This window comes from Amblyraja radiata, chromosome 25 (genome assembly GCF_010909765.2).
Source record: "Amblyraja radiata isolate CabotCenter1 chromosome 25, sAmbRad1.1.pri, whole genome shotgun sequence".
Taxonomy (NCBI): Eukaryota; Metazoa; Chordata; class Chondrichthyes; order Rajiformes; family Rajidae; genus Amblyraja; species Amblyraja radiata.
Genome location: NC_045980.1, coordinates 27,409,956 through 27,424,290, shown reverse-complemented (window position 1 = coordinate 27,424,290; position 14,335 = coordinate 27,409,956). Strand labels below are relative to the sequence as shown.

Genomic DNA, 14,335 nt, shown 5'->3' with positions numbered 1-14,335 from the left:
CTCACTGTGATGGAAGGCAATAAAGTTAAATCTTCTTCCTCTTTGTTCTCCCACGGTCGGGGTAGTCAAACCATTCACAGTCGGGGCCATCAAAGACCCCGCAGCCGACGATCAAAGCCCCCGTCAGGGTGATCGAAACTCCCGCGTCGGGTTGATCGAAACTCTCCGCAGCATGGAGCTCCCGAGTCGGCCTCTTCGTGCCAGAGACCGCGGATTTCCCAAAGTTAAAGTCCACAGGCCCCGCGGTTGGAGCTTCGATCCCCGCCAATGGATCACAAGCTGTCAAAGTCCCACAGACCCCCGCGGCTTGGAGCGCCGGGTCGATCTCCAGTAAAGGCCGCCAACTCCACGATGTTAGGCCGCAGTGCGGACAGATTTAAAAAAAATCCAACGTGAACAGTAATATTTCAGAATTAGATATGTGAAGAGCCACAATGTGAATTTGACCAAACAGTCAGACTGGTGTGCTTCAAATTAATTCTGGAGTCTCCAACTTTCAAGGAATGGAAAATATCACAAAGTGCTGTTCAGAGGCTGAAGACTACAGCCCCTTCACTTGCATGCCCCAGGATGACATTGAATGCAGACATTGAAACCTTTTTTGAAATATCTTAGTTTTTTTTTTAAATATGCACCTTGGATGTACAAATACAGCTTTTTACATCAAACACTGTGTGTGCTTGTTATTTGTATGGCAAATGCCTGAGTTTATAATCTGCCAAAAAGTTGCAACGTCAGTCAGGTGTCAGAATGAGTAGTTTTAAATAAATTATTTACATTATGATTTTGTGGTTGGATGGAAGAGAAGACAGACTTGCCTTTGTTTACTTGCGTGGGCTAACACATGTCTGGTCACTCCCACTCGATACTACTCCCAGCCACTGCCTCCTGTATAATGAACTTATATGTTATGCTGTATCTCTCAATGCCTACGGTTCTGTTTGAGGTTTAAATTAAGGGTCTGAAGAAGGGTCTCGATCCATTCCTTCGCTTCAGAGATGCTGCCTGTCCTGCTGAGTTACTCCAGCTTTTTTGTGTCTACACAGTAATTATATTTCCTAATTCAACATTCATGTTCATCGCTGGAGCCATTTTTTAATGTTACAGAGTAATGGAAGGAAGAATTTTTAGCTTCAATAAGGTGATTTTCCCCTAAAGTGCTGCTGTTTTGTCCTCGTTTCATGATTTAGGATCCATTTACTGTCCCTTGGAGTAAGCTCGGTTAATGTCAATGGTGTAAGTCACCATCCCTGGCCATGGTGGCACTAATTTTGTTCTTTATCTTGCAATGTGAAAATTATCCAAAAGCTGAATGTGATTCTGTTGTTTGAGGGGGAAAACTAGTCTGAAAATATTACTCTAGCAACTTGGTGCGTTTGGAGATGGAGAGTACTTACATCTTAAACTGGTTATTGGGCTTGAGGGGCTTAACCTGAAAATGAAACCTGATATTGTAGGGGTCTGTGTTTCAGAAGGAACTGCAGATGCTGGAAAATCGAAGGTACACAAAAATGCTGGAGAAACTCAGCGGGTGCAGCAGCATCTATGGAGCGAAGGAAATAGGCAACGTTTCGGGCCGAAACCCTTCTTCAGACAACAAATGTCTCACAAGGTGACATGAAGGAGGAGGAAGATCTTTAAGGCAAAGATCGATGGGTTCCTTGATAAGCAAGTGGATAAAAGCTTACCACAGATAGAAGGAATTACAGAGTTAATATTATAGCAAGATTAACCATAATCTTAATTAATGGCACATTCACGTGGAGCTAAATGACCTACTCACATTCATAACGTATGTTCAGCTGATATTTTACTGTGGCATTAAAGATATGTTGAACTGCAGCCCACATTTTAAACTATAGGTTGTCGTTATCTCATTGCTGTTTATAAGAATTTACCGCATACAAATTGGCTGTTCTGTTTTCTACTTCACAACAATGACCACAGTTTAGTCTAAAAGCACTTTGAAAAAGGACAGAAGTCGTACCAGATTTTAGTTCTCTTTAATTTTAACAGAATTCCAAAATGATTAGAGTAATTGCACTATCATGTTACCACGTTTTGCCTTGCTCGGTCCTTTTTATTGTGTTAGATGCAGAAACACGCTTGCCAGGATCAGCAGATGTGCCGTTCAAGGAACATAATGTCATCTGAAACAACCCCATACAGGACTTTCTTTTTATAATAAAAGTACATTTCCCATTATTGCTTAACAGATTTACTAGAAACCACACCAATTCCTTTTAGATGATCAGAATGTGTAAGAGCCTTGTCTGGGTCATTGTGTGACCATCAGTTTCTCAATACAGTGAGCCGTGGACCCAACAGGATAAGATTTAGAGTCAGTCGCTCTTGTCAACAAGGGGCCAGGGAGAAACATGCAGTAGAGGCCATATGCAATATCGGGTTGAGTGTAGGCAGGGGCACAGGCAAGAAGACCTGATACCCTTCACCTTAATTGGCACACTTGAGTAAGGAACTGCTTTACTTTTGGATGTTTGGTGAGTCCCCATGTGGAGTGAAACATGGAGTTGCGAGTCTGATCTTCTGCTCACTACAGGCATTGCTGTCTTTCAAAATTGGTGACCACCACCTTGATTCAAGAAAGACAGCAGCTGCCAAGAGGCTTGACCATTCTGTACTAAAGTGCGTGCTGCTATCCCCTTGCATCAATCTTGTCCCACCATCCCGCTCCACACAGCACAACCTCCTGCTGGTGATTTTGTGCTCCAGAAAGGTCTTTCCAACTGAGCCACTGAGATCTGTTCCAAGCTGTGGCTTTGCCCAGGGCACAGGGTCCACTGACAGTTTGCACTATGTACCTTTGCCAAAGAGCCAAGACATGTCACCTGTCCTGAAAGACAAAAGAAACCCCCAAGGGTCATTATTGCCCCATGTAGCCATCGTCTTCAATAAAACTATAACCGCTGTGCAGGATATTTTCCAGCACTTCGGGAAGAAGTCATAATTTGCCCCCAGTTCTCTAAAGAACTGGTGTCAGTTGTACCATAGTTGCCTTCGAGTTAGAAGATTGTGGGTTCAAGTCTTATTCCAGCCTCTCGAGTGCTTAAACAGCCGAGCATTACAATGCAATTTTGACAGGATGTTGCACTGTTGGAAATGCCACCTTCCAGATATGAACCTAAGACACAGGGGCAGAAATAAGCCATTCGACCCATCGTCTGCTCCACTATTTGATCATGGCTATTTTCCCCCCTTAACCCCATTCTCCTGCCTATTCCCAGTGACCTTTGATGCATTTACTAATCTAGCTCACTCTCACATAAACGTAATAATCCATGGCACGATTAGATCCGGATATCCGGACAAATATTTATATCAAAATTTAACACATTGCTGTTTATTGGACGTTGCATATTGGCTAAGTTGGGTTCCCTTAAAAGTCACTAAATTACTGCAAAAAATTTAAGGGCATTAGGATGGATTCTTCACAGAAAGATGTTAAAATCGCAAACTGCGCGACCCAAAGAGCAGACTCCTAACTTGTTACAGCGACTGACACTTTGTGATCAGAAAGCTCTTAAAGACTTGTGTCTCATGTCAGCCAATCTGCAACAAAATGTTTCATGTCTAGCATGGAGGATAGAGAGAATGGAGTAGGAACACAGAAAGCACCAAAGTTGAGAGCGACAAAGAACGGCAATAAATGAAATGCACATCTGGAGGGAAAACCCACAAATAATGGAGCAATACTGGGAAGAAAAATTAATGACTGAGCAACAGATATGTAAAGTCAAACACTCTTCTTATTCACTTCCACCCCTCCTACACTGCTCGAGCCCAACTCTTCACACCCCCATCGTAGACAGTTGATCACTATAGATGATCACTATAGATGAACATTTATTTAATACAAAGGGATTGATGTTGTATTATCCACTGAGGACAGGACATGAGGGAAGCACCCCCTGGGCACCGTCCATCAGGTAGGCAAGGAGAACCCAACGCAAGCAGAATACACTTAGGTGCCCATTAAGTGAGTTCTTCAGCAGTTAAATTCACCAGGAATTATTCTTTGGTGGTTTAAGAACAGACTGCACAATTTAGGATCTCTGGTGGAATTTGGAGCAGCCTTGTCAAGGGGCTGTGTTCCTTGTGTTGCAGGAAGGAACTGCAGATGCTGGTTCACACTGAAGATAGACACAAAATGCTGGAGTAACTCATCAGGTCAGGCAGCATCTCTGGAGAAAAGGAATAGGTGACGTTTTGGGTCGAGACCCTTCTTCAGACCCTGAAAACCCTTCAGTCTGAAGAAGGGTCTCAACCTTAAACGTCGCCTATTCCTTTTCTCCAGAGATGCTGCCTGACACGCTGTGTTCCTTGTTACTGCCAAATTGCTTCTGATGATCGCCTTGTGAGCTTCAGTTTATAATAGGACGACTTGAAATCTGAATGCGGAAACAGAATGGAAGTGCCCAGTTAATATTTGCGATTGTTGTGATTTTATCCAGAAGGTGTCATTCGTGCAATTTGTTTCGGAGTTATATCAATTCGGAATCAGTTCGCATTGGGAAAACCCAGCACCAGGAGAGTCATTTTATAGGCAAACGTCGTGATTTTGAGTGCAGTCAGCCGCTGATCCCAGTTCAAACACTTAGCAATGGTAGCTAAAGACAAATGCTCCCACCCCCCACCACACACACACACATTTGCTAACCAAATGACTCGTATTGCTCATCCTGCAACAGGCCACCTACAAATTAAAAGACAACATTTTCACTGGAGGAAGATTACATGCACATAAAACGTGTACAAGCATGCAACAATTCAGATAGCAACTGCTGATCCATCAGTCTTGTGACTAAACACATCTTTCCAGCAGTGGCCATACTTTTACCAATGGTGGATGAGTTATATTAAAGAATAAAACTACCTACCTACCAGCCATGATGTACAAATATCCTTATGAACGAGAGCACAGAGGAGGGAAAAAGAGATACCTTGAGATGAGCATTATGTGACCACATTATAACTACTAAACCACCCCAATGTCGCATATGCCCTTTTTTGCATGCAAGGCCTCTAGATGTGGCTACTGCAACATTACACACTGCATCTAGAAAGATGCTCACATTTCCATCTCTGCCTGTGTGTTATCTACTACAGCCTTTTAACCAAAACTGGATAGGTGTATGAACAAATAAAACTGATGAACCATAGAAAAGCGACTGGACCATCGAGCCTCGGCAGTTCAATCAAGATGGCTAATGCATCACAATTTAGGCAGCACTTGTCCACCAGAACCATGCAACCTCTTGGGAAAGGTGAGGACATATCCGTTTAAACATTTAATGTAAGTTATTGGGTAATTTTAATGCACCCCATCAGACATGATCCACTTGTTTCACGTCTTTATTGACATGGGATGCATCATTAGATTTGGAAATGGGGAAAAGGTTAGCCAGTAAAAAAATTAAATAAAAAATAGTTTCTATTTAACATGTCACAATTCAGATTGATTTTTTTTCCATTTAAACTATGACGGGAGACAGCCTGAGTGGAGCTCTCTCTCCCCTTCTCCATTCGACAATCCCCTCCTGAAACATCATCTGTCCATCTCCTCCACAGATAGGGTTGCCAGCTTTTTCACTCCCAAATAAAGGACAAAAGGTCAAAATAAGGAACAAATTCCCAACGGCAATTCGTTGACTGACTCGGCCGTGGCTGGGTGAATGATGAGTTGGCCTGGGTGCTGGACTGCACACAAAGCCCAGCCGGCGGGCCAGCTGAGGAGTTTTGGCCCGCACGAAGTCCAGCACCCCATCCAACTCATGAACCGATGATCGGCCATGAGAAGGAGGGGTGGTGATGTCGGCGGTAAGCGAAGGTACGAAGGTCGGACAGCTGGCTGGGCTGCCGACCAACATGGGCGAGGCACTGCTGCTGCACTCCATGGGCTGCATTACATCAGCACGGGTGAGGCAGGGCCGGACGCGGCGCTCCGACCCGACAGTTCCCTCGTCCCGAGTAGTAGCAGTCAAATATGGGACAAGAGCGGTCCTATATGGGACAAACCAATTTAGCCCAATATACGGGATGTCCCGGCTAATATGGGACAGTTGGCAACCCTATCCACAGATGCTGCCTGACCCGCTGAATTCCTCTAGAACTTTGTTTATTTGTTCAAATGGGATCGGTGGTCATCCTGTTTAAACTAGTTGTATACATGAGAGGGTTTGTAACATTACTTACTCGACATCCCTTTTCTTGATTGTCCTCCCAGATGCCATGACCTCTGCTACTTTAGACACAATGGGGTCATAGTTCATGCTTGACACAGCAATGACCTCATCGCTTCTGGAGAACGAAAACACAAACATTACCCAATGTTCTTTTATTATTTACCATTTTGTTTTGTGAAAGACACATGAAAGATCAAGGACGGTGAAAGAAGACAAACATCGTTAGTTATCTATCCTTGTTTGGCCTACAACAATGTACCATGGAGAGAAAGGAAATCGGAGCAGTCTTGCCGATGAGCCCTCATTTTGAAATTAATCTCGTTGAAGATGAACGAATGAGCTTTGGTCTTAGTCACCAAAGGAAATTTGGGATTCTTATGTCAGAGTCTTGTGAAAGATCAGTGTATACTTTCCAGAAGTGTGCTACTGTTCAAGTAGTCAAGATTGTATTCCTGAGTGTCCTATATATAGGGCTACTGGAGAAGCTCAGTGGATCAGGCAGCTACAGTAGAGTCATGGAGACAATTGAGGGAGAAGAGAATATAAGGAATGCAGATGACTTAATTGTAGCACAGATTGGCAGCCATTCGGCCCAGGAGGTTCATGCCAGCTCTTTGCCATGTTAGATTCCGTAAAGTAGGACGAGAAACCTTGGGCCCAATAATGCTGTTTCTGCACTACACATTTAATCTTCTGCCACTTTCAGCCAAAATTCAAAACAAGAACATAGTTTTGAAGAGTCTTCATTTTTTTTACACAAAAAAAAAAGTACAATTACCAAAATTAGAGAGTACATATAGAAGTATTAATATCAATATTGGTGAAACATGATCAGCAGGAGAAAGAAAATCACAGTTGGATCTAAACTGTTTGCAAGGACACACCTACAAAGAAAATGACATTGTACCAGACAATTGAATGTTATATTATAGTTAGGGTTAAACACCGTGATCATGCAAAGACTTGGAAAAATCGTTTGAGCTCTGAAGAATCTGGGAAATGTAATTGGCAAGAATTATTTTAAAAAAATAAAGCAGATAAATAACAACATACAAGGCTTGATTGGTAAGTTTGCAGTTGACACAAAAGTGGGTGTTATTGTAGATAGTGAAGGTGGTTGTCAAAAATTGCAGCAGGTTCTTGATCGGTTGGGCAGGTGGGCTGAGAAATGGTTAATGGAGTTTATTTAATGCAGAGGAGTGTGAGGTGTCGCATTTTGGGAAGGCAAACCAAGGCAGGACCTACATGGTGAATGTCAGGGTGCTGCAATAGAGCAGAGGGATCTAGGAGCGCAGGTACACAGTTCCTTGAAAGTGGTGTCACAAGTAGATAGGGTGGTGAAGGTGGCTTTCAGCACATTGTGTTCAGTTTTGGTCACCCTTTTATTGAAAAGATGTTGCTAAGCTGAAAATGGCGCAGAAAAGATTTACGAGGATGTTGCCAGGACTCGAGGGCCTATAGGGAGTGTTTGAGCAGGCTAGGACTTTATTCCTTGGAATGCAGGTGGATGAGGAGTGTCTGACAGGTGTATAAAATCATGAGGGGAGTAGATAGGGCAAATGTAGTCTTTTACCTAGAGTAGATTAAATTGAGAATCAGAGGATATTGGTTTAAGGTGAGAGGGGAAAGAGTTAATAGGAATCTGATGGACAACTTTTTTTACACAAAGGGTAATAGGTATATGGAACAAACTGCAGGAAGAGGTAGTTGAGGCAGGTACTATCACAACATTTAAGAAACGTTTAGACAGGTACATGGAATGGATAGGTTTAGAAGAATACGAGCCAAACGCAGGCAGGTGGGACTGGTGTAGACGGGGCATATTGTTTGATGTGGGCAAATTGGGCTGAAGGGCCTATTTCCATGCAGTATGACTCGATAGATTATAAAAAGATTGCCAAAGGAGAATAAAGGCCACTTAAAAATGCGGAAACATAGCAAGACCTGTAGATTCTCCACAGGTTTAGCCAGGAATCTGGACTTTAAAAGGTCTTTAACAAACAAGGGACGATATATCACCCCATGAGTGGCACAGGTGCTTGGTTTAAGGATAATTTGTGAACATTAATGAACATAATACTAATTAATGTATCGACGCTGAGAATGTTGGAAGAGTTTTTGCATTGTTCTTGTTTTGTATATATTTTTGTTTTTCTGAATAATGTTTTTTTTTGGGGGGGGGGAAGCAAACAACTTAAAAGGTACAAATAAAGATTTGAGGATGGCTAACTAGGATATAAAATAGAATGTGAAAAATAAATGGATAAATTGTAGGGAATTTAGAAACAAGAACAATGTTTACAAAAAATGGTAATGAAAAGTTGGGTCTATTACAAGATAAACTCTGTGGTAGCAAATAGAAAATGATGGATTCATCAGAAGGTCGTGAGATTTATTTTCATTGCCTGAAAGTAAATTGATGGAATACTTGTTCCCTTTAGAGCATCTACAATGAAATCAATGGAAATTAAATATGCAGTTAGTTTTAGTACTGATATTGTCAGGTTTTTGTTAGCTAATGTTGGCAATGGATATGGAGGTAAAGTGGAGATACAGATCAGCCATGATCTATCTAAATGAAAGTTAGGAACAGGCTCAAGATACTAAATGGCATGTTCCTAATTCCTATTTCGGACACAATCTATGTAACTGGCTTTATACTGTCAAGAGAACTCAATGGAAAGGACTATGAGTTGCTGAGTACAGTGGGTGGTCGAATTGATCCGATTAGTTACGCGGCAGGTATTCATTTTAACGTGTCTTGGCATAATATTACTCCCTATGATTTCACACTCAGATATAGACTGTTGATTTGAGAGTCTTAATAGTTTTTCTTGCAAAACCTTACAGCGAACAGACATGTAGAATGTCATGACTAGATTGTGTCTCTTGCACAAGGGATTGCAAGATCTTGAAGCAAAGGTCAAGCTTTGAAAATCCACCAATTCCATGGTCCCAACTATTGTGATGCAGACACCTTTTATTCTGGGTAGCAGTAATCAGAACAAGTGAAGATCTGAAGTTCAGTTCAATTTTCATCACTGAATTTACAATTCCAAGTTAAAGCTGTTTAACCTCCTCGCTGCCAGTGTACCTGTTCCCAAATGGGCAGTTGGATGGATAACAGAATCAAGCATAATGCAAGCCAGAAGAACATTTTGTACGTAGCAGATTAAATAAACTCTAGTGAGCTATTCCTATATCTGTACTCGCCCAAGTACACACAGACCTGTCTCTATACCACTGTTATTGTAAACATATGTTCTGTAATTCTCACATTTATCTGTACAACTCACGTACATCTATTCCCCACCATCTCCACATACATGCAAATGTGCCAGTCCTTGTATACATCCATGCTCTTTATAACTCTTTATATAAACAGCAATGCTATTATAGTTGTGTACTGTGTAGTGGCCATTTGGCTTAATTTTGTGTGTCATAAATTATGGCATTTGCCTTTAAATTTTGTCTGCTTGTATTTATGTGGGTGGGATTTATTACTTAGTTGGAGGCGTGTTTACTGCTGGGATTCTTGGGCAGAAGCTTGTAGTTTTTTAAGTTAGTTCGGAGTAAACATGGCGGGAAGGCATATCTTTCGACCATGCGGAGCATTCGAACATTGATCAGCCTGGATGAATATCTTACTGTTTTACTTCGACAATAAAGAAACTATTAATCAAAAGACTGTTTTGAAAATGCATCTTTCGAGAGGCTTTGAACGGTGCGTGGAGAGGTCCCATGCGTATACAACGCTATCTCCTTACCCCGTGTCTCCTCATAGTGGCTAAAGGGACGAATTCCTTGAACGATATAATAATCTGCTACTATATACTGTATATGTATACCTGCAATTCTTTATCTCTACATGTGTTTCCACACCTTGAAAGATCCATGCACAGGTTCCTGTACATTGATAAATCTAGCTTCATGATGCCATAACTCATGTTGTATATATCTATTTGCACCTGTTCCTAATGTCCTCACTATTTATATCCATATCCTTGTTCCCAGATTTCTCAAAAAGACCAGCTGCAGTCCTGCAATTCACCAACAATTCTACTGGAGTATCTGCACCATTATCTAGGGCCAGGTCGGATCTCCTACGGAAACTATCCTGTATATATTGAAACCATTAGCATCTGTTGAAGCATAAGAGCTATTTTAGCTGGGTAGATAGCACTCGCGATAGTTCCCTTTCAAATATTGGCCACGGTATCTCATATGATGGATCCCCCTGGCATCAATCTCAATGTTGCAAGTCACGCACAGCTCATAATCTTCCTTACCAAGAGAATTACAGCTTCAGTATGAAACCTCGTGCTTTCATTGAACCCTCGCATAAACTAGGAGAATATGGCATTGAAAGACACAAAGTGCTGGAGTAATTCAGTGGAGAGTAACTCTGGAGAAGATGGATATGTGACGTTTCGGGCCGGTAGGTAAACAAAACTGGGTGAAAGTTGAGACTCATTTGCTAACCAATACAGCTGCAACCTCAGCTGACCTTACACCTGGATAGTTATCCTTCTGAGGATACAAAAGATGCTAAATAAATTCCAAATCCCCCTTTCTAACCGTTCATGATCTAACTATTATTGTGGTTAATCTAACACACAGCTGGCATCAGAATTCAGCTAAGGAGAGTTTACTAATCTGCAGATATTGGAAGGCACTTGGGCTGAAATGAGCGAACGCCCAGCAGTGGAGTGGAAGAGGTTAAACTGAGCTCTGCATGTGTCAGTATGAGTGGTTATCAGAATGATGATTGGGAAAGAGACGGAGAGAAGCATATATAGGGATGGATTCCTCCACCAGTGAACTCCATTTTTACCTCCAGGTCTGTATGCAGTTGTTCATCCCAGTAGCTTTCCTAAATTGTAAAATAATCTCAGTTTTAAACGCCAGACACAAACAAAAGCACTATTTCACATAGAAATAAACTTATTTTAAAGAGAGTCAGTATAAAGCATTTATCATTATGTGGTCTGGTGCTGTCATCTCACTTTACAGTAGCTGTGAGAAATCTTGGATAGCCAAAGTCAGGACAGCAAATAGTTAGAAGCACCTACTTTGTGTAGAACGCCACAAACTTCCGCTCATCCAAGTCTCCTTGAATGATAACATCATCGAATCCTTCCCCATGACCTGCAAGAGGTAAGGAGTTGCAATCATAGAATCATACAGCCATTCGGCCCAAGTTGCCCATTCCAACCAACATGTCCCATCTACATTAATCCCAGCATATCCCTCTAAACCTGTCCTATCCATGTACCTGTCTAATTGTTTCTTAAATGTTGCGATAAACCCTGCCTCAACTATCTCCCATGTCAGCTCGTTTCATACACACTCAAAGTTTTTATGTTCAGTCATGGAGATTAAGAGAAACATTGAAAAATAAAATTGTCCTTCACCAAAACACTTCAATCATTGAGGAAACTGTCTAACAAGCTAACATAGCTCTTGCTCCCTCATTGCTTCCCACACTGAATTGTATCAGCTGCCTGCTACCCATTCCAGTAATGGATACATTTGGCTTCCTGTGAAATAAACTGTAAAAATTCCATAACCATGGGCAGTATAGGATGTCCGCAATGGAAGGATGCAACAACCAATGGGCAGTTAGTAGTGGGTGTGACCCTCTTCCATTAGAAATGGCGTGTCTGCAATTGTAGTTGGTAAAGTTTAACTCCCCCCCCCCCCCCCTATCCCTCCAGATTCTTCTGTTTCTGGGTTTAAAGTCGCCTCATAACTGTCCAAAATCTCCTAACAGCCATTTTTTCTGAAAATCCAATTACACCGTATTCACCCTCCTTTCTACTTATTCCGCCATTTCTTCAAAAAATCTTGTCAAAGTGATCAGTTTACAATAATCACAAACTCAATGCTGAAACTGATAATCCCACACATATTTAAAACTCTTTTTTGTATATCGAGGAAATTATCAACATTCTCAACAACAACCACTCCAACAAACTTTTCAAGATATTTATGTACGTTATTGTACTTTTTCTCTTTGCGCTACCTGCTGCACTTGTGCGCGACTTGATTGTTTTTATGTACAGTATAATTTGACTGGATAGCACAAGAGTTTTCACAATTCATGTGTATATGTGACAATAATAAACCAACACCAATCTCCTGTCCTCTCCTCGTCTGCCCTTTTGTTTACTTTTCTTCCCATTCCACTTTCTACTCTTCCTATTTTAATGGTGTCGTTTTTTCCAGTTATGATTAATCTCCAATGGTTTTGTTCTGCGTGTAACAGAGTAGCTATTAAGACAAAGAACTGAAACATTCACTTTGCACTGCAAGGGAAAGCAAGGCCAAAAGAAATCAGTGTTGAAAAGACTGAATTTGAAAGTAACTTTCAGAATATGAACAACGCCAGACATTTCTGTCAGAATTACCCTGGAAGAGATAGTCATAGAGTGATACAGTGTGGAAACAGGCCCTTCGGCCCAACATATCCCAGCCACACTAGTCTCACCTGCCCACGTTTGGTCCATATCCCTCCAAACCCGTCCTATCCATGTACTTGTCTAACTGTTTCTTAAATATTGGGATAGTCCCTGCCTCAACTACCTCCTCTGGCAGCTTGTCCCATACACTCAACCACCCTATGTGTGAAAAAGTTATCCCTCAGTTTCCTATTCCCCTTCACCTTAAACCTATGTCCTCTGGTCCTCGATTCACTTACACTGGACAAGAGACTGTGCATTTATCTGTGGTCCTCCACAGGATCTGATATTTCAATTCCTCGTCTATAGACCGAGCTTTGAAATCAGTGGAAGATCATGGATAATATATTTTCCCACTAAATGAAGCTGGAAAAGCTAAAGCATTTCTGAGTTAGTGAATATTTAAATGCAGGATGATATAATTGTTGCTAAGCAATATTCTGCCACTGAATTTTTAATTTTAACAACTTGGAAAGTTATTCCGTAGGAATTTAATTAGTGCCCAGAGATAATATAAGATGATGTTATTTGTTCTGTCTGTCCCTTTTATATCTCTATTAATTCCATTGAATTTCCTCTCTATGCTTATTCTTTTAAATCTAATTTATACTTCCTGGCTTACAGGTATAGGGTAGGGATTTGTCGTTGCTTGCCCGTAATATATATATGTTTATAGTTGTGGCTGCGTCTGAAATTTAGCTCCATTGATAAATTTCGAGCTTTGCATCTCAATGGGATTCATCATTTAGTTAGTTTAAAAAACACGTCTTTGCAAGAACTGCTCAGAGACACAGGAACAACAATGACTCACAAAGATGTCTTTCAAACACCCAGGGGAACACTAGGCAACTGTTTGCACAGTGAATATCAAGCACTGTGTCCTTGCTGACCTGGAACTGCAGATGCTGCAATCTTGAGCAAATCACAAAGTGCTGGAGGAACTCGGTGGGTCAGGCAACATCTGTGGGAGGGACATTTCGGGTCAGGGTCCTACTTCAGATTGATTTTGGGGGGGGGGTTCTTTGCTACTGACCACAAAATCCCTGCCATTTATCTTCATATCTTGATGTACATTTGCAATTTCTTGTATCGCAATTACTGAACTTATTTTCTAATTTAGCCTTGTAACTGCAACCTGAATGTTAAGTTCGCCTGATATCATTTCCAGTTCCACAAGCTTGTTAGAGGCAACAGCTCGAGGCTAACATTGAAAGAGACAATAAATAGTTCAGTCAGTCAGATTATCAGCCTCAGTTCGGGAAGGGAATTACTATACAGGGTAATCAAATACAGAATTATTTGTAGTCGTTTGAGGTTTCTTTAAGTTATGAATTATTTCCTACAATGGGCACACAATGACTGTTGTTCACTGATTGAACCATTGTTTGAACAACCATTGTTCACTGATTGAACTTATTGAGATTCATCACAGGAGATAGACACAACTTGCTGGAGTAACTCAGCGGGTCAGACAACATCTCTGGAGAACAGGAATAGGTGAAGTTTTGGGTTAGAACACTTCTTCATACTGAAAGATAGAGAAGGACAGAACAAAACAGGGCCGGCAACAGATGAGCTCAGGAAGGATAGAGTCCATAAAAGCCCGTCGTTGGTGGGGAAGAAGTGCTAACGGCAGAGATACAAGGATGCGGACAGTGAAACTAGTAGAAC

The 14,335-nt window shown here is 41.4% G+C and overlaps 1 protein-coding gene across 4 annotated transcripts in view; it reads right to left on the bottom strand.

Annotated features, from left to right (window-relative positions):
* Nucleotides 1-1,988: 1,988 nt before the first annotated feature.
* Nucleotides 1,989-14,335, bottom strand: part of aifm3 (apoptosis inducing factor mitochondria associated 3) — a 62,769-nt gene continuing 50,422 nt past the window's right edge. The window contains exons 18-22 of one of the 4 annotated variants that reach the window (XM_033043596.1): nt 11,276-11,351; nt 11,038-11,076; nt 6,214-6,318; nt 4,903-4,923; nt 1,989-2,854 (exon numbers count right to left, since the gene is read on the bottom strand). In XM_033043596.1, the coding sequence (XP_032899487.1) occupies nt 2,815-2,854; nt 4,903-4,923; nt 6,214-6,318; nt 11,038-11,076; nt 11,276-11,351 (281 nt within the window). In that variant the 3' untranslated portion in view covers nt 1,989-2,814. The remainder of the gene's footprint in view (nt 2,855-4,902; nt 4,924-6,213; nt 6,319-11,037; nt 11,077-11,275; nt 11,352-14,335) is intronic. The other 3 variants (XM_033043598.1, XM_033043599.1, XM_033043600.1) reach the window with 3 other exon arrangements.